Source organism: Rhinolophus sinicus, linkage group LG06 (genome assembly GCF_036562045.2).
Source record: "Rhinolophus sinicus isolate RSC01 linkage group LG06, ASM3656204v1, whole genome shotgun sequence".
NCBI lineage: Eukaryota > Metazoa > Chordata > Mammalia > Chiroptera > Rhinolophidae > Rhinolophus > Rhinolophus sinicus.
Genome location: NC_133756.1, coordinates 154490001 through 154511372, shown reverse-complemented (window position 1 = coordinate 154511372; position 21372 = coordinate 154490001). Strand labels below are relative to the sequence as shown.

At 43.1% G+C, this 21372-nt stretch overlaps 1 protein-coding gene across 1 annotated transcript in view; it reads right to left on the bottom strand.

The window, feature by feature from the left end:
* Positions 1-21372, bottom strand: part of PTPRJ (protein tyrosine phosphatase receptor type J) — a 154914-nt gene that overhangs the window by 28016 nt on the left and 105526 nt on the right. The window contains exons 2-9 of the mRNA XM_019743598.2: positions 20398-20419; positions 19073-19303; positions 16501-16761; positions 13589-13822; positions 12247-12453; positions 8848-9111; positions 7446-7700; positions 684-941 (exon numbers count right to left, since the gene is read on the bottom strand). Of these exons, the coding sequence (XP_019599157.2) occupies positions 684-941; positions 7446-7700; positions 8848-9111; positions 12247-12453; positions 13589-13822; positions 16501-16761; positions 19073-19303; positions 20398-20419 (1732 nt within the window). The remainder of the gene's footprint in view (positions 1-683; positions 942-7445; positions 7701-8847; positions 9112-12246; positions 12454-13588; positions 13823-16500; positions 16762-19072; positions 19304-20397; positions 20420-21372) is intronic.

The window sequence follows — 21372 nt, the reverse complement described above, 5'->3', positions numbered from 1 at the left end:
TAAAAACATTTCAGTGGCAACATAGACCACGGAGATGTTAAACACCACGGTAGGGTCTGGTCAGAGGAAAGAAACAAAAAAGGAAATCTGTCAATGACCATCAGAATGCCCAGCTTTATTTCAACATGTCTGTCCAGATTAAATCTCAAAAAAATTGAAGTTTTTCAGGCTTCTTTTAATACTTCAAATTTATTTGAAATATATTTTCAAGATATAATTTCCTACCTGTTTTGGAACTCTGACTAATCAAAGAAAAAAATACTAAAAAGATACTATAAACTACCATCTCTTCCATACATTTATTTAGATCAAATAATAGAAACACCCCTCCCTCCTGCTTGCATGCAAACCTCCTCATTTGAGCAGTTATCTTCCAACGCCAACATGACAAGGTGACCCTCCTCTAGTCTGTATTCCCAAGGAATGAATGGAACAGTTATGTTTCCCATGCTCGTGAGATCACTTTCTGCTTCTAAAGACAACTCCAAGTTCACATGGCTCAACACTGGTGCCGCATGAGAAGAGCAGAACCTTTGTCGAGGCCCATGTTTTCAGCTTAAGCATTAGTTTCACATTCGACCGAGAGCCCAGAAACAATGGCCCCCTAGCCAACGCTTACATCCCACCCTCCAAGTGAGAGTCAGGGAGACTACTCCCTTAGAAAGGCTTCCTAGGACACTTACGTGTGTACTGTGAAATGAAACTGGAATTCCCGCTGGTAGAGGTCACTTCTGGAGTGATTGTGATGTTATATAAGGTGCCCGGGGTCAGGCCCGGAAGAGTGATCTCCTTGTGAGAAGTGTTCGTTTGGTGAGAGCCATGTTTAGATTCTACACGTAGATGATAGATGTACTCAGAAGCAATGTCTGTACTCTGCCACTGCAACGTCATCTCAGTTGTGGTGACATTGACCACGGAGATGTCAAACACTGCGCTGGAGTCTGGTAGAGGAAAGGGAGCAAAAAGGAAGTCTGTTAATGACCACTGGAATGCTCAGCTTTATTTAAACGTGTCTGTCCCGAGAATTTGCTCTTTTGTCATCAAATTCTCAAATGAGTTCACAAAGGACAAACTCCAAAACATCGGTGAGAAATACATACACTCAGTTCTTTCAAAAAGTTTGGCTCCCCCATAACAGATGAACTTACCAGTTCACCCTATCGGTTCTCTGGTCCATTGCTTTTGTCATAAAAATGCCCCTTTCAGGGGTCTTCTAGAGTAAAAATCATGTTAGGTTCTTGACCAGAGAGATGGGTTCAGTGTGTGAAAATTCATCAAACAATGCACTTAAGATACGTGTGCTTTTCAGTGTGTATATTATTCTCAACAAATGGTTTTTAATCACTCCCTCAAAAGAAAACATCTTCCTAAAACACAGTTAGGCATACTGAAGAGAAAAACTGAAATGGAGAGTTGATATTTACTAAGTGGAAACATGTGAGACCAGGGTGGGGAAGGGGAAAAAACACACACGCCCTCCACCCTCACAGCTGGGGGTCAGATGTGAAACCCCCTACCCGAGTACTCTTAGCACTGTCCTCTGATCATCTCACCTCTACACACTGAACCAGCTACAATATGAATGCAAAGATCAGGGCCCAGATATAACTAAATGCAACTCAGTGGCATTAAATATATTCACAATGTTATGTAACCATCACCATAAATTATTTATACCCAAAACACTTCATCATCCCCAACATAAACTCTATCCCCATCAATTGACAACTTCCCATTCCTCCCGCCCCCAGCCCCTGGTTACCTGTATTTAATCTCTGTATGAACTTGCCCATTCCAGGTGCCTCATCTCATATAATTGGAATCACACAATATTTGTCCCTTTGTCTCTGAACTTATTTCACTTAGCATGTTTTCAAGGCCTATCCACATTATAGTATATATCAGAATTCCCTTCCCTTTTATGGATGAATAATATTCTATCTTATGTATAGAATTTTGTCTATCCTTTCATCTGTTGATGGACACTTGGTTGCTTCCACCTTCTGGCTATTGTGAATCACGTTACTATGAACATTAGTGCACAGATAATTGTTCAAGTTCCTGCTTTCAATTCTGTCAGAGACACATATACGTACAAGTGGAATTGCTGGGTCATACAGTATTTGTTCCCTTTTTCAAAATTGCATTTAATGCTGTTACATTGATTTTCTCCAATAGTAATGAAAGTTGTTCAGTAATAGAATAGTAACCCCCTAAGAGTCTACTGCCTTCTTACAATTCTTGTTGATTTTCATTCAATGGGACCCAACTATAGGCTGTAGTATAAGAGATACCTTCTTCTCACAAATAGTCCTAAGTTACTTTGCAGCTGCACCATACCAAAGTGTCAGTCCACATTGTGATTAAGCCTTCAGTCTTCAAAGCCATGCAGAGGTCAGTTCAATACCTTGTCACTCTGGGCTAGTTACTTAAGCACACAGAGCCCCCATTTCCTAGTCTGGAAAATAGAGCTGGTAATAGCACCCACCTCACTGTGTTAAAAAAAAAATTAAATACAGGATGAGAGCCCAGCACTTTGTAGACTCCTAATATATTACAGAATTATTACATTAAGTTCTGCTCATTGGCAAGTCACACAATATCAAGGGTCTCCCGTTACCATTATCAACATTCTCAAAAACAAAGAAGAAATATATGTTGATATTACGACCCTATGTCAACAATCTCATCTAAAATGCAGACTTGAAAATCAATTTCATCTGAGGGATGCAGTTCCCTTATTCTGGGAGCAGATCTTCCAAGTAACTATCAATGTTTATTTAACTCAACCAACAGAGTTGAAGAAACATACACAAGGAGAATCTCAAGAGCCCAACCAATTCCAGGTGGTTCAAGAAATCAGTCTCCTTTCTTTATCTTTCCCCTCTGAATGAAAATTTTCAATTCTCTTGCAATCAAAGATCAAGGAGTACTGTATGTTTTCCAAGCTTTCCAAAATATCTTATTTCAAATTTTAGAAACAATGATGAACACTAAATTATTTTCATAAAATACTTTTATCAATATCAATTAGCCTCTAGAATAATTAGCCTCTAGCACTAACAAAACTATTGCATCACAATGGTGTTTATGACAGGCTGTAAATAATCTACCTGACCAACAATAGGGGAATCATTAAATAATTTACAATACCATATTTTGCCATGTATAATGCACTTCCGTGTATAATGAGCACCCATGTTTTTGGCCCAAACTTTCAGGGGGAAAAATCTTTCATTTTAATTTTCCAAGGGATTTTCCAGTAACTTTTGTAAAAATATCGGCTAGATTGCTAGCTCCCACCTAAAGTGCATGAAGAGAAATGTCGCACTATCCACCCTATGGTAATAAAGTTGGCATCACTTATCTAATCAAGTCACTTACTCTGTGGATAACAATACATCCCTCTTCCTTTCATTTTGTTTAATCGTTGGCTGAAATCACTTTTATTGCAAGTTTGTAGTAAATTCAACAAAACTGAGTATCATATTTCAAGGAACTATTTTGCATATAGCTATCGTTATTGATTTCTAGAGTTACACTTTTAACTCATAAGTATAAATAAAAGAATTTAAAACATTTATATAGATACAGAATTAGTACTACCCATGTATAATGTGCACCCTTATTTTTCCCTCACAAATTTGGGGGGAAAAGTACACAGCAAAATATGGTACATCCAGACCAGCAATTCTTAAAATTTTGGGTCTTTGGACACCTTCACCTTCCTAAAACTTGTTAAGGCTCTCAGAGAATTTTTGTTTATGTAGATTATATTTACTATATTCAAAATAAAAAGAGTCTTGGAGAGAGGTACAAGATGGAGGAGAAGGTAACGCTGATTTGCCTCCTCCCTTGACATTAAAATTACAACTAAATTATAGAACAGTCAAGCTGGAGAACCATCTGAAGTCTACAAGAACAGAAGTCCTATAACTAAGGACATACAGAAGAACTCACATCAAGACTGGCAAGAGGGGTGGAGACTCAAAACGGGCTGCCCCACACCTGCATATGGTGGTCAAGAATCAGGAGGGATATCTCGGATGCAGACGTCCCCCTTGAAGAGCCAGGGGCCCCACCCCTACACTGAGCTCCCCAGCCCAGGGTTCCAGGGACAGGAAGAAGAGACCCCACAAAATCTGATTGTAAAAATCCACAGGGATTCCATCCGTTGGGGTGAGATGGAGCCTGCTGGAAACCCAGGCGTCTTCTAAAAAGGCCCACACACAGACTCACTCACTCGCAGACACTCACCGTGGGCTCCAGCAAAAGAACAGTGTCTCAGGAGGCACCAAGAGAACTACAGGGAAAGACTGAGTCGTGACTCCCTAGGACCCCACCCCCACCCACCACAGGCACCCACCAGAGGCACCCACCAGAGGCACCCACCAGAGGCACCCACCAGAGGCACTTTCGGTGGCTGGACAACCAGCCCAACCCCATGCAAGGCAGGAGGTTCTTTCAGCAGCAGTCAACAGACCTTGGCATGCGCACTGCCAGAGACACTTTCAGTGGCAGACAAGCAGCCCCAGCCTGAGCAGCAGTCTTTCTTGGATGACTCTCAGGGGTCTGTTGGCCCGAGGTGGGCAGTGGATAGCTTTGGTGTGCTCTGAGACTTTTGTGAGTGGCTCCAGGCTCAGCAATGGTGCCAACCCTGAATCTGCATTACTCTGGTAAACACCACTTACCCCATATGGGTGATTCCCTGAGACCCCCACTTCACCCAACTCATGTACTGCCCAGGGCTCTTTCAGTGGCTGAGGCCGGCAGGTGGTTTCAGGCCTTAGAGTGCCCCAGGCCTTTCGCTGAGCTACCCCAGGCCTGGTACTGATGGCAGCCAGCCTCAGTTCACAGCATGTGCTTCCAGGTCCAGCATAGGCAGTGATCAACCACAGATAGCTTTGTAGCTCCTACCCGGTAGCCCCAGACCAGTCACAGGCAGCGGCTAACCTTGGCCGGCATGGGAGCCCCTTCCATGGGGCCGCAGAACCAACACACCCAGAGGCCAGCTTCAGACCACAACAGAGCACTACTTGATTAGCTCCATAAGTAGCACACCCAAAGCATGGTCTCAACAGGCACACAAGCCAGCTGGTATGAATTCCACTCCGTAGGGTCAGCCTCCACACAGCCATTCATATGTTATGACGTAGCCAATACTCACAGCCAGTCAGCCTGAGAGTTAATTCCATCCACTGACATGCCAATAGCAATCAAGGCTCAACTACAACAGGAGGGCACATACAAACCCACACAAGGGACATTCCTGGAACACCAGCCCAGGTGATCAAGGAGACTGGGCCACTGGGCCACACAAAGTACCTACTACATGAGGCCACCTGGCCAAGACTAGGAGACATAGCATCTACCTAATACATAGGAACAAACACAGAGAGGCAGCCAAAATGAGGAAACAAAGAAACATGTCCCAAAGGAAAGAACAGAACAAAGCTCCAGAAAAATAACTAAATGAAATGGAGACAAGTAATCTACCAGATACAGAATTCAAAACACTAGTTCTAAGGATGCTCAATGAACTTAGGGGAAGAATAGCTGAATTCAATGAGAACTTCAACAAAGAGATAGTAAACATAAAAAATGACATAGAAACCACAAAAAAGAGCCAGTGAGAACTAAAGAATACAATAACTGAAATTAAGGATACACCAGAAGGAATCAACAGCAGATTAGATGAAGCAGAGGATAGAATCAGCAATTTGGAATACAAGGTAGCAGAAAACACCCAATTGGAAGAGCAAAGAGAAAAAATAATTTAAAAATTAGGATAATTTAAAGGACCCCTGGGACAACATCAAGTGTAATAACATTTGCATCACAGGGGTAACAGAAGGAGAAGAGAGACAGCATGGGATTGAGAACCTATTTGAATTGAAGAAATAGTGACTAAAGACTTCTATAATCTGGCAAAGGAAATAGACATACAAGTCCAGAAAGGGAGGGGAGTTGGGGGGCTGGGTGAGGGGATTAAGAAGTACAAATTGGTAGTTACAAAATAGTCATAGGGATGTGAAGTACAGCATAGGGAATATAGTCAATAATATTGTAATAACTACCTGTTTCCTCGAAAATAAGACCTAGCCAGACCATCAGCTCTAATGTGTCTTTTGGAGCAAAAATTAATATACGACCCAGTCTTATTTTAATATAAGACCTGGTCTTATATAATATAGTATAATGTAATATAATATAATATAATATAATATAATATAATATAATACCAGGTCTTATATTAATTTTTTCTCCAAAAGACGCATTAGAGCTGATGGTCTGGCGAGGCCTTATTTTCGGGGAAACTTGGTATGTAGAGTGCTAGATGGGTACTAGACTAATGGGGAGGATCACTTCATAAATTATGTAAATGTCTAACAACTATGCTGCACATGTCTTGACAATTTCCTCTTTTTTAATTTATTGTTTTTTAATTTCCAATTAGAGTTGACATTCAATATTATTTTATATTAGTTTCAAAAGAATATACAAGTATACATTCCAGTAGCTGTCAGAGTGATGTTATCCCATGTCATACAGCACCTGGAAAACTCCACTGTACTCTCATCATGAGAGAATGAGAACAAAAAAGTCAAATAACATTTTACTATTATGGTAACAGTATTTCGCAGACCCTTGGAATGAATCTAGGGGACTCCCAGAGATCCCTGGATCACACTTTGAAACCCACTGATCTAGCCCAGGGTCAGCAAACGTTTTCTATAAGGCTTTGCAGGCCATATACGTATTCTCTGTTGTAACTACTCATTTCTAGAACAAAAGAAGCCATAAACAGTACATAAATAAACATGGTTGTGTGCCAATAAAACTATTTACAAAACTTAGCAGCTGGCCAGATTTGGCCCATGGGCCATTATTATCTGTTGATCCCTGATGTATACAATGGATTGCCAGGAAGGTATTAAAAATATCTTGTAGAAATACAGAAATATTTATACTGACAGGGAAGAATGCTTGTAATAAACTTGTATGTGGAAAAAGACAGATCACAAAACCACATGTACAGAGTGAGTTCAATGCTTGTAAAAATATATATATGTACAAGAATGTGCGTATATACATATATATACATATATATACATATATATACATACATATATACACACATATATATATATATATATATACCTATACCTATACATATCTCAAAATTGTAAAACTCATACATCAAAAGTTAACCAGTGATTAGCTCTGATTCATGATTTATTGACGGTGATTTTTTTCTTATCCATATTTCATAGAATGATTAATTTACAACACATTCCTGTCGTAAATTTTTTTTTAAGATTTTTCTTTGATAATTAAAAGAAAAGCAATATTTGGAAAACCCGACATTTATAAATTATACCGATTTTCTTTAAGAAACATCAGACATCAGTTTCACAGAAAACACAGCCCATTTGCTTACTTACCAGTTGTACGGCAAACTGTCTGGGGAATCCCTTCATTCCCATCTGGTCCTCGTGGAAATATTTCAAAACAATACTTGGTTCCAGGGTATAAGTCACCAATGACAATACTACTTTGGTTGGTGGTTTTTTCCTCCAGACGGTTTCCATTCTGTGTGGTAAGTATCCTAAAGGAATCCGAGTCATGGCTGCTCCAAGCTAAGCCAATAGCCGTTGTGCTGACATTCGTCACTCGAAAATCAGAAACTGGACAAGGGCCTGAGGTAAGAAAGTAAACGACTAGATTAAGAATCTTTTTCTCCAGAAGACAAAGGTGAGTAAACCTCACAAAATATGTATGCTGAGATTAAATACAGCCTTGGGACACCTGACCTCTTTCTCTCTCCTTTGCATTATCACCTACAATGCGAGCCCCTCAGAAACTGGCATTTTGGCCACTGAGAGAACACTTGGCTACAAGAGTGTAGGAACCATTTGCTTAGGTTGTACAAAGTCATTCACAGGAAACGCGAGAAGGCGTGAACTCCGTGGGCAAGGGCTCAGGCTCTGGAGTAGGACCTTGTCCTTTGCTGGTGTGCTTTCTGGGAAGGAACAGACACTTGAGTAAAGCATTCTTGTGAGATGAGCCTTGGGTCCAGAGCCAAGTTCCTCCTCTGCCACATGCTAGGTCTGTGGCCTTGGGCAAACTGTCCTACCGTGCTGTAGTTTTCTCATCTGTTAAACAGGGATCCTAATACCTCCCATGAAGGTCATTGTGATACCGATACTATTATAGTATTATATTACTATACTACTGGTACACCATTATTGCTTTATTTTAAATGATCAGACCTTCTTCGAACTAAAAGCTTTTAATATGCTGCCTATCATCGTATCTTTAAGGGACAATCAAGCAAGCAAAGGATGAGACACAGCTGTGCCCTGCTTCATTATAACATAACATCAGCATCTTCAGACAAAGGGACATGAAGGGCCAGGTTCTTTTTTGTCTCGGCGTACTAGTTTGCTCCAGGCCTCTACCACACTAGAATGGTCATTCCAAGCACAGGCTGGAGTAGAGCTAGCCCAGCTGTCTAACCCCATCTCTTTTACTTGCCAGCTGTGACACCTGCCTACAGCACCTCTCTCAGTCTTGGCTCCCTCATCCACAACACAGGCTAATGCCAACCATGTCACAGGGCTGTAAACATCCAAAGAGACAGCAAGGAAAGCAAGTCACAGGATGCTCAGCATGTGGGGCGCGTCCATCAACGACCACCGTTACATCGCCCATCGGAAGGGGTAAGAGTCCTGTGGACCCACACGCTGAGCTGTGTTTTCCTTGAGGGCAGAACAGAGCTTTGTCTTGTATTTGGGCCTGGCACATAGCAGGCAGGCAAGAAAGACTGACAATGTGTGAACTCACGAGTGTACACTTGGAGAAATCCGTGTTTGCCCTCCGAGCCGCCATCAAGGAAAGGACGCACTGTGATGTTGTATAATGTACTGGAGCTGAGTGGACTGATGAAAGCCTGCGTCTCACGGACGCTAAAATTGAGGGAACCGGTCACTCCAGCAACTTCTATCTTGTAGGTGTAGGCAGAGGATGGCTCAGTATCATTAATTCTCCAGGTCAGGGTCATGTTCGTGGCATGGATTACAGCTTTGACATCCAAAACCTGACTGAGGTCTGTGAAGACACAAAAAGAGTTAACAATAACCAGAGTGGCCAAGCCAGAGAGAGAGAGAGAGAGAGAGAGAGAGAGAGAGAGAGAGAGAGAGAAGCTGTCATTAGGGCACGTCATCTAGTCTAAGAAACACTCTTAGTGATTATTCCTATTCCACTCGATTCAACCACAACCATAACACCCACAAATGTGTGGGGTCCCAGCAAGAGGCAGGCATCATCTTCCATGAAGAAACAACCTGGTCAACTGCAAGTGCATAGTTCTTTGTTCTTCTTGTGAACTGAGCCTAAGAGATATGGTGGGCCCCTCCAACACGGACTCCAAACATACCCTGCCCTAGGTGCTAGGGGGACCCAGGAAAGTGCTCAAGCATGTATGTATCCACCCAAGAATGAACCCTACGCTCTACGCGATCAGTGAAACATCACAGACTCCAGCATGAGGCTGGGTTCCAAGGCTAGATCTGCTTTCACATCCACGTGGATCTTAGGAAAATCACTTGAGCTCGGTCTCCTCATCTAAAAAAATCAGGATAACAATCCTAAGCTCAAGAAAAGATAACACAAAAGTCTAGTTATTCACCACTTGCCCAGCCTACATCCCAAACCCAGTCCATCCGCTGTCCGTCTCCTGCCTGCTCTGTGCCCCGGGAGGCCGACCCCTGACCAGAGCATCACTGGGGGGCGGGGGACCCTGCCAGAGAGCCTGGGATCAGGTTCTGCCACGGAACAATATGGGCAGGCCAGCAGGGGGTTGCAGGAGAAAGCAAGGGGCCTTTCTCCCGACTGCTTCCTCTTCTGGCCACCTGTTCTGGCATGACCGCATCCTCCACTGCCCCAGGCCTCACTGGGCTCCAGAAACACCATTTCCTCTCCGTTGATCTTCAACCTCGGGGTGGTTTTCTACTATGACTAGTCTGAGGTGTCTCAACACCCTCTGATGGTTTCTTTAACCCCATCCCACCTAACAAGTCGCTCGAAAAATGCCTGGTACAATACATGTATATGTACGTACGTGTGTACATATGTGTATTTTGTATGTATGTGTATACACACACATACACATACACACACACACTCACTGTATAGGGAGATTTAAGGTTACTACAATTATTATTTATCAAGCCCTAGGACAGTACAACACAAACTAGGTTGCATGTGTGTATCATATGACCAAGAGCCTAAGATGCAATCACTATCACTTTAATTCTGCTCAAACCCTGTTAAAAAGCAGGGCCCAGGGCCACACTAATCCACATAACCCCTTTTAGCAAACCAGGCAAAGGGCCCCTCCTGTGGATAGACCCAGCCCTGGGGTGCATGGCTTGGTGAGGGGCCCACAGACTCAATTTCAGCCACATTTACCTTCTTGCACAGCATCCTGTGTGTAGGACAGCTCCCCCCCACTGTCAGTGGCACCCCTCGAGGAGCACCATCCTCCCTGCACCTTACCCACCCCCTAAACGCCAAGCCCTCTTCCCCTGGGGAGCCTCCTGCCTGCCAACCTGCAGGGTCACTGAGGGCCCCAAGTGGTCTTTCCTACAGCTGCACCCTCCCCTCCTCACCCGCACATTAGCATCACCAGTAAAGAAGAAAGAAGGAAGAAGGGCACAAGTGGAGCCCCTTCCAACATGGATACCAGGAAAAGCAACGGTTCCTTATAGACATGCCTTGTCACTGGCTTCCTGCCCCAATTTTCTGGCGCTGTGCAAGTAATACAGCCTGGCTAGTATTAATAATTTTAATAATTACCTCCACGTACTCTTTTGCATGCCCCCACTCTCCAAAAGAGAGAAACAACTCTCAAACGTACACATAACATCTCTCTAGGAATTAAATCAACCCTCCAGCATGATCAGGGGCCTTGAGACGTCACCGAATCCCAGGGCCTCTCCACCTTCATCCCTCAGTGTCCATTGTCTGCACTTTCACTCATGATGTTCCCTCCACTGGCGTGTCCACCTCCTTCTCTCCATTTATCCAAATCCTATTCCCCCTTCAAAGCCAGTTCAAATCCTGCCTGTAGAAGTGGCCTTTCTTCAGGATTTGATGTAAAAATCATGCTCCAGCCTTCCAATGTCCATAGCACTTAGTCGGCAGCTACAGTGGACAGTTGCCATGTGTTACCCACGTAGCACCCAACTCCTTTTACCAACCCCCAGCCCAACCCCCCTTGGTGGGAGGAAGTGCCTGTCACCCAGTAGAGGCTGGGGGGACAGTGTCTCCCTTCCCCAGCACAGAAACCCAGAAAGCAGATATATGACACTTTCTATCTCGGGACTTTGAATCCTGAGCGAATGTCACCAGGTCCAGGATGGTCCAACACTCCAGAGTTTCCTGGATGCTCGTCTGTTTTCTGTCCTTGGTCCTCCAGCCCCCACCCCTCTGTTCTGTGGTCTATGACAGCCTTTCAAAACAGATACATTTTGAGATAAGATAACCAGAGTCAGGTTATACCGCCTGCCACCAACCCTCTAAAAACGATAACGTTGCAGCGTTTGTTTGCTCCTGAACGCAAGAGTCCAACCGCATGCTTTTCCAGCACATGTGTCTCGATTCCCCATCTGTATAGAAACTCCCTGAGGGTAGGGACTGTGCATGTCTGTACCCCATCATCAGCACCAATCCAAAAGCCTCCAAATACAGGTCAACGTACAGAGTGGGGGTGCTGATAATGGAGAGGTAGAAAGCTGGAATGTGTACCGTCGGCAAGTTTCAGCAGAAAGATGTGCATGCCTTCCAGAGTCGGGGAAAATGAGAAAATTCATTCTCTTATCTCAAGGGGAAAATACTTAACCAACATTGACAAAATGAATATCAGTGTATAGGGGAAAAATATTACACCAGTTTGTCTCACGGGCTCGTGCGCAGAGAAATGAGAGAAAGACGCAAGGCAGCGCCCCGTGTCTGCGCATAGCCCCTGCTCACTCTGCTTTATTGAGCTCACTGAAAGAAGTGCCTCAGCCAAGAGCTAAGAAGAATCTCACTGAGTCTACTCTGTCCAAAATCTCTTCCAGAAATCTCCCTCTGACAACAAAACCAATTGTGAAGCCAGAGATAACTCAGAACCAGAATCACAGAAGACACAACTTTGTGCTAGAAACTCAGGCTGAAGCCATTTTGCAAAATCCAACATACATGTACTGAAGTTTGTGGCCGGAAGCAAGCTGGTGCCATCTGGTGCTCCACAATCAACAGTGGCCTTGTACTGTGTGCCAGGCTTTAACCCAAGAAGCAGGACTTCCGTGTCTCTGATCACAGGATGGACGGAGGCTGGGTCTACAGATTCGACTTCGGGTTTGGGGCTGCTGGGTAGCTGGGCCAAGCTCTTTGTGCAGGTGACATCTGTTTCACACACAAAAGGCAAAGACATTAACTGCAACAGAAGCACATCCCTGTCTTCCTTCAGTGTCGCCCCCAAGCTAAGATGACACATGAGACAGTCCCCACAGTGGGTATTCCACGAGCATCTGTTGCCCTCCTCCCCCAGACAGCGACACATCTGCCTGAAAAAGCCCTGAATGGGGTCAGGTATTTTACTTTGTACTTTTATTCCAGTAGCACCACAGATATTTGACCTTCTCTTTCAAACTCAGCTATTTGCATCTTTCCCTACTTTTGGGAAATCAGCTTTTCCCACCCAACTCCAAACATGGTTTTCCAGGAACAGCCACATAATTCAAACATGGTTTATCAGCACCCATTCAAGGCATGGTTCCCCTGGACCAGAACCTGGCTGGTAGGGGGTGAAATAGGGGAACTGCTGGTGGCCATTTCTCCTTGAGTTGTGTGGAGGGATCCACTCTGAGAACAAAGATGACAAAAAGAAAGAGGCAGGAAGAAGAGACGAGCATCACCCCGTATCTCTTTAAGGTCCTGCTGCCCATGGCCAGGAAATATACACAAGGTGGTAAGTTGCTCTTCTAATGGAAGCTATTGAAACCTGGTTTCCATCACTTGCAATCAAGAATGCTAACATTCACTTTCTAGTTCTGTCTCCTTATGTGTAAAATGGGAATGACGTACTTATTCTTCTCAATTCACAAAGTTACCCCTGAAAATGCTATGAAATCTGCATGTGACTACTCCACTGTCAATGCAGGAGGTGTCTGCAGATCTGCCCTTGAAGCATCCCTTTCTCAGTGGATGTGGTAAGCTCCTCCGTGGCCCTACTTGGGTTAACACAGCAGTTATTCGTTCAAGTGAGAGTGTAAAAACTTAACGGGGCCAGCTGCTTTCCTGGATGCCAGACCCGAACAGTTTCAACCCCATTGTCATTGAGCCCCAATATGCTGATCTTAAAATAAGAACATTCTTCCCTCTTTCCTCATACAAGTATAGGGTCAAAGTAAAATGTGGAGGAGAACCCTCAATAAATTCTAAAATTCTATACAAATATAAGAACAATATTTTTAAAAACTATTCAGTTACTGAAAGTCAAAATCGTCAAGCAGATGAGAAGCACACTCGTATAACTCACCTGAGCCACTTTCTGTAACCAGGGGCTTTCCCTGTGTCTCATTTGGTTCTAAAAGACACAAGACTTTGTATTGACTCTCAGGTTTCAGGTCTGACATATTAACCAACACCTCATGGTGTCCAGTGTCTTCAAGGAGTATCCAGCAGGTGGCAGTGCCGTTGTCATTCTTCCAGGCAAGAGAAGCGTTTCTCATACCCACAGATACAACACGAAGGTCAGAAACTAGAAGAGGCTCTATTTTAAAAACACACAATGGTCATGGATGAAACAAGATATTTGCAATCACCTTTCATTAAGAAAAACTGGGGAACCCTAACCTTGTCCCAACCCTAACCCTAACCCAACCCTAACCCAACCCTAACCCTAACCCTAACCTTGTCCCAACCCTAACACTAACCCTAACCCTAACCCTAACACTAACACTAACCTTGTCCCAACCCTAAAAAAATTTTTTTAAATAAAAAAAAAAAGAAAAAGAAAAACTGGGGGACACTCATGTTTCAACATGACCCACTAAAAATACTTACTTTATAACAGAGTCTAGTGCAATTCCATCATTCCACAGCAGGAAATACATATCATCATACATAAAAGAGGACAAGAGAATAAACCCTAAAGCCAAGTTTTTAGGATCTATACTATTCTCCAAGACAATGAAGTCCAACAGTGATTTGACACTCTTCTAAACTGTCCCTTTGAAACAGCAGCATTTGGTTACATAGATGGTGATGGAAGGAGAACTGACTCTGGGTGGTGAACACACAATGTAATATATAGATGATGTATTAGAGAATTGCACACTTGAAACCTATGTAATTTTACTAACTATTGTCACCCCAATAGATTTTAATTTTTAAAAAGTCAAGAAATTAAAATTAAAATTAAAAAAAGAAACAGCAGCATTTAATTATATTTGTTTTAGACATCAGGAACAAAGCATGAAATAAAGTGATTGTTTGCTATGTGTAAAGGTCTCGAGTCGAGATAATACAAATAATACCATTCCGTAATACAAAGATACTTCCACTGAGGAGCTCATCCCTGTATTCCAACCCTGAGGGGATTTTTTCTCATCTATACTATTCCCCCCACCATTCTTTCCATCCCCTTAATTGACTGTCGGTGACATAAAGCAAACCATTTCCGCCAAAACGACATCCACTCCCTTCATTTCTAAGATGAGAACATGGAGCTACAGAGGTGGGTGACTTGCTCTGGAATGCATACTGGTAGCACTGGGGAGACTAGACCCAGGGCTCCAGCCTTAAGCACGTAAAAGCACAAACAAGTGTTGTAGACAGAGCAGAAACCCTGCCTGAGGTCTGCATGCAGCTAAATGTGAAGACAGTGGCCTGGATGATTGCAAGGCACCATCCAGCTCTGAAGCGAGTTGGTCCACTCTATGATTCTAGGCTTCATAGCAAATGTTTCTGATGCAACGATTTCTAAATCGGGTCACTCATATGTCTTTTTTGTTAATGGAACATCAATAAACTAGCCAGCTCCATGACCCTGGGTACCTATTACAAATATCACTGTATCGCAGTGGTCAGGAATCAGGCCCCCTGGTTTCCCACCACTTGTAACTGTGGGACCTCAGAAGAAACAACTTTCCAGCATTACATTTTCTTCCACTGTTGCGCTCAGGGTTACTGTGAGGACAAAATAATGTATTGAGGACAGCTAAGCACACAGTCCATGCTCAGTAACTAGTAACTGGTGAACACAGCCTGGTCCTCGGGAACTTTAATGTGGAGTAAGGATGCTCAGCTCCCGTCTGGATGCTTCCTGCCACCTCTCCACCTCCTCCTGCCCACGGTCACCAATTCTGTATCACCTGGTCCTCATCACCCTTTCTAAATTCTGTCTTCAATTTCCTCCTTAATTCTCTTCTAGCTCCTCTCTGCCCGCGCCGTCTCGTCCTCATTTCACAATATAATATCCTACACCTTTATAGGGGCGTGGGGGCGGGGGGGGAAGAGTTCCTCTAGAACTGTGCTCCGAGGAGCTCTGGGAGTTTTCTGGTCGTCCCTGAGACACCCCATCCCTTAGCTCTTCTCTCTCCAGTTCTTTTTACTTATTGGGCTCCTGGGAAAGATTTTTTTTTAAAGAAATCATTTCCTGGCTTTAAAAAAGGGATGGAAACGAGTGGTTTAGCATTTGCCCGTTCCACGTGCAGGAGGCGCCGGGCTAGGTGGTCACTTCAAGCCCTGGGCTCGCAGAGGTCAGGCTTCCGTGGCCTTCCCCAGCCACTGCGATCACATCGCCACATCCGAAAACTAACAGAAGACCTCTTTTTTAAATTTTTGCTTCTTCTCAACTTAAAAAGGGCTTCTCATCTCTTTTTTATATTTTTGGTTCTTTTCAGCTTCAAAAAATGCTAATTTTGCAGCTCCAACAGGTGGTTCAACATATTAACATCTAAGCTATAAAAATCTAAGCTTAATAGAACATCACTGGGCTAGTATCTCATTTGAAACACACGTTCCTCTACAAAATATACCAAAATTTCATGCCCAGCAGAAACTCCTGGGAATATAAACACAGCACAACTTTCCCTGGGAGCTTACAAGAAGCCTAGTAATTACTGACACCATCAAGATGTATTTCTATTGGGGGGTCTCTGCTCCCAAGTCTTAGCAGAAAAGTAAGTATTAACCGATAAGAAGAAAAGATTTTTAAAAACCAAACAGTTGGAATTAGTTAAAACATCCCAAATCACAGAGGACCTTAATACTGAATGATCCGACCATCTGAACTCCTGGGCTTGAAACAGCACAGAATCTTTTCTCTCCTCTTCCACAGTTAATGAAAACCAATCTCTTTCCAACAGGCAACTTGAATAGACAAGGCTCTAGGACACAGGACAAGAAGGAATGGTTCATGACATTCCTGGAGGCTAGTCAACTTACTTGTCGTGACAGTTATGGTCACAGCATTTCTTGAAAGCCCGTTTACTTGTGGAGTGATGGACAATGTATATGAAGTAGCTGGACTTAAGTCTGTGATGTTAATGCTTGTGTGATTTGCAACAGGAATCTGCAACGTAAGATCTGTCTCATTCTTCACTCTATGCATGTAAGTAGAAGCAGCTGAATCGTTGTTTTTCCATGTTAGGCTCACACTGGTTGAACTAATGGAACCAGCTTCAATGTCAAATGCAGAACTGTGTTCTATTTTAATTTAAAAAAGAAAAAAAGGAAAGAAAAACTATATTTAGGAAAGAAACGTAAGAGAAAAGACTGCCCTAGATGTCTACTTTCCAGAAGTAAATTTTGCAATCATACAATTTCATTAGTTTATTGCCTCCTAGAATTTTCTCCAACAAAATACATTTAGACACATACATCAGTGCACGCACGTGGGTTTGTGAAACAAAAGACTTTAAAACGGAGATATAAATGAGAGGGTGGCCATGCTGACTGTGACCTGAGCATGGGTTACAACTGCACAGAAGCTGCTACAAACAGAGACCTAAGATGCAAAGTGAGTCTATCTCCCAATTCTCAGAAAACATGGCATGTGCAGAGGCATATATGGTGTAGCAGCATGTGATAACTTTTTTTGACCAACTCTGATATCAGGAGGAAGCTCTGTAGTTTTCTGGCATAAAGATGACAAGGGGGGTGGCCAGTTAGCTCAGTTGGTTAGAGCATGGTGCTAATAACACCAAGGTTGCCGGTTCGATCCCTGCATGGGCCACAGTGAGCTGCGCCCTTTTTTTTTTTAAAAAAAAAAAAAAAAAAAAAAAGATGGCAAGGGACAGAAAAGCATAAAGAGAAAAGAAGTGGTCTCAGAATCCAGACCTGGACATAAGGACCTGCTGACCCTTAGCAGTCTGGCCCGGAATTAGTCCCTTCAAACCTCTGTCTCAGGTTCCTCTGTTGACAGCTCTAATACACTATATTAAACTTAAAGGATTATTACTAAGGCACCATGATATGGTAATCAAGCTCACTGGATATGGACATTTTAAAAATCTGGGTTTAGAGTCCCACCCTGCTAGTCATTCGTCATGTGACTTTCTTCAAAATCTTCTCACGTCTCTGAACCTCACTTTCGTCATCTGTCAAATTGTAGATATACAGGCTCTTAAAACTACAGATGCTACTATGGTTTTGTTCTTTTTCTTAAGAACTTTTTTTTTTAATTGGGAAATATCGGGGAACAGTGTGTTTTTCCAGGACCCATCAGACATTGTCCTTCAATCTAGTTGTGGAGGGTGCAGCTCAGCTCCAAGTCCAGTCGCCATTTTCAATCTTTAGTTGCCGGGGGCACAGTCCACCATCCCATGCGGGAACTGAACTGGCTACCTTGTTGTTGCGAGCTCGTGCTCTAACCAGCTGAGCCATCCAGCCGCCCCTAGAAGTTACTATGACTATCAACAGTAACTAAAACTTCAAAATGAATGCATCCTAACTGCATTCAAGCTTGACTTGTACCCACCAGCAACAGAGGAGGAAGCACAGGCAATAAGGCCTTACTTCTCAAGGACCTAGAGATGGACCCCAGAAGAGAAAAGATGGTGCAGGAAACACTACCTCGGCATGCACAGGACCTTCAAATGACAGCACGGAGCGTGTGCCTTACCTGGCACCTGGAAGATGCAAACATTTACCCAATCCATAAAAAAGGGCAGGAGAGGGAACAAGAGAAAGAAAAAAGAAACAGGCAGGGAAGAGTCTTGCGGCCCACAATTCAATAAACTTCATGCCAGGAAGGCCCTGCAGACTTGAGCTTCCTCTTTATAAAGTGCCAAGTTCACAGTAGCATTTTTGGCAGGTTAGGGCTGTGGTGCCATTTGCAATCAATGCTGACGATGGTGAGGAGGAGGACACGACAGTAACCACGGCCACAGTGGTGGACGCATCAAGAATGGCAGCCTGATGGGCGGCTGACCATGTCCCAGGCCTGGTGTCCTTCTCGCATTTATGCTGCACAACAACTTCACCAGGAAAGCTATGGCACCATTTTTACAAAGGAGAAATGGGCTAAGAACTCATTTTTATTCGTATAGGGATTCTCAGGTTTTAGAAAAGCAGGTTCTTAAGTGTCAGTAGTTCAGAAAATAAAGCACATCTAAAAGTATGTTTTTAAAGTGAGTGTGTGTGTGTGTGTGTGTTTAATAAAGATGAAGAAACTGAGGTCTAAGAGGACCGATGATGTGCCCAGGGTCACAGAGCTAGAAATTGGCAGACCCAGGAAGCAAACCTGGATCTCTGATTCTAAGCCCGTGCTCTTATCTGCTCAGCCCTGATAGTATTACTCAGGGAGCAGGATGAGAGACACGTCAGCGCAGCTCTCGGAGGAACCAGGATACCCTCCAGTCAGGCAATGGGGCCAAGAGTCGGGAGAAGAGAGATACAAGAAATAATTGCTTTCTACTGTTAAAGCTCAGATCAACTGTTCTTAAGTACACTGCAGATGTGAAGATATTTACATTCTCTGAATCCCACAATCCATCCCAAAAGAAGTCTTGCTCACGTGTTTGCAGTTCTTGTGGGCAGCAGATACTAGAGCTATTTGAATAGGTGACATTGAGCTGGTTCACCCCAGGAGCCAGCTCTCCAGATGAAGGTTTCCTGTCACTCGGCTGTTGAGAACTCTGCTGATTCTGGCCGCCGGAGTCAGGAACAATTTTTACTAAAATGTTTTCTGGTACCTCACTAAAATGAATCTTGGTGGTTGTAGATGTGAATGAAACCCCACCACAACCTAGAACACAGGAAAGAAAAACAAAACATAAACTAATAAAATGGCACCTCCCACCATATACTTGCTATACAATAGGTTTTTTATTATAATTTTTTAAATGCATCATAGTTCCCTCATCTCCCCTTGTCCTGCTTTAAAATATCACCTTATTTACCAAACTGATTAACAAGGAAAGAAAGCAACTGCAGAGCTCTTCCCATTGTTTGCACAGACTTTGCATAATTACAGGTATTAACAGAGATTTGCTTTATTAGAAGGTTTCAGGCAAGACCTGCCCACTTTGTGTGTCACTCTGAGAACATTTTAATTATTTTATCTCTGTGTTCATAGACTTTGGGCTTTTACCAACCCCCCCCAAAAAAAAAGTCCCCAAATTTTGAGGACAGACAAAAGCTACCAATTTTTCCAAAAGGATACATTAAAATTTAAAAAACTACCGACCACTATTATCTTTATTTCTTATAGAAACATTTTACGACCAAAAAAAAATATCAAGTACTTAATCCCAGAATGGGCAGTGCTTTCAATTGAATACATTTAGCTTCGTTAAAAACTTACTATCACGTCCTTATTTTTTTCATTTTACTATAGACCAGGGAGGACTTCAATGGACGAGCACTAGTGACCAAGTAGGAGGCAGCCCTCCACACAGAAGCTAAATATACAGGAGGCTGTCTGGTTTTCCAAAGGTTATACAAACCCTGCACACCATTTTAAAAATCATGGGGCAATGTAGCAACCCAAGGAAATACTTATGGGGTCACAGTACATAAAATAAACGTAAATCATACTGCATCATAGTTTCAACTAAGTTGGTTTTTTGTTTTGTTTTTTTTAATCACCCATGGATGTAGCTTGGGGAAAAAAAATCACAGCAAACATAGTTTTTTTTTATTTTTCCAGGTTACACAATTGATTGGATTTTTCTTTCACTTGCCATTTCCACTCTCACCCCACATCTACAGAAAAATTGGAAACTAAGCGAATTTTAACACGAGCATTTTCTGTGATTTTTCACATCGCTGTTAATGTTGCTGTCCATTAGGGGGCAGTAGCGAACAACACAAGAGAGTGGAGAGGGTGTTGGTACTTACAGCTGTCACTTGTGCACAAAATCTGTAACAGAAAAAGAAAACGAAAGTCAGCAGATTCACTCAGCCATGGAAAATGCAAATCAGAAATAAGGCAGCTGTGAATTTAATAATGCGGGCCGGCTGCTAAGAAGTCCATTAAACAAAGGCCTGCTGGCCGGGTCTAAGGTATGGGACACTGGATGTGGGAACTCTGTGTAACAGCGGTCAGTTACAAACAATGGCTTCCCTCGGTTATATGGAGACAACCGGCTGTTGGCTTCCCAGTATGTTTCCCCACAGATACACCCAACACTGCAGCGGCTCCCCGGGTCAGCCCTCCCTCCTGCCACTGCATTATGAATGGAGGTAGAAGGACACCGAAACAGAATCCAGATTCTCCGAGCCAGAAAGAACGCAGGACCGTGCCACCCCTTCCCAGAGCCATTTCCAGGTCTCCAATGCAGAATGTAAAGCCAGATGGGGGACAGAAGAAATCCACTGGGTTTGGGGTTTTCATTGTGCAAAAATTCATCCTATTCCTTCTATCAATAGGTGGCGGTAATCTTTTTTGTTGCTGTTAATCATGTGGCATGCAGCTTTGGGAAGAATGAATATTTAAAACAGAGGGACCTTAAAGATTGTTTAGTTGACAGGGTCTCCATCTGCCATCTTTAGGTCGCTGGGAGTCCTCAAAGATATTCGTTGTGATCTGTAAAATATTTCCCCATACTTTAAAAGCCTAAAATCATTCAAGCTGTGCATTCTATGGTTTAATAAACACACCTTTTTTGGTTAACAGGATTTTTCCAAGCATGGTCCTCGTGAAGAGGAAAATAATCAAAAGGGACCCTAGTAGAAAAAATGTTCTCCGACTTCCCATTACATATAGAATAAAATTCAATCTCTGAGCTACAGCCGATGTGGCCCCTCTGATCTCCTCACCCCCTCATGCCCTTTGCAGTGTTCTTAAAGCTGGTTTCCCCCTTTGGGCCTTTC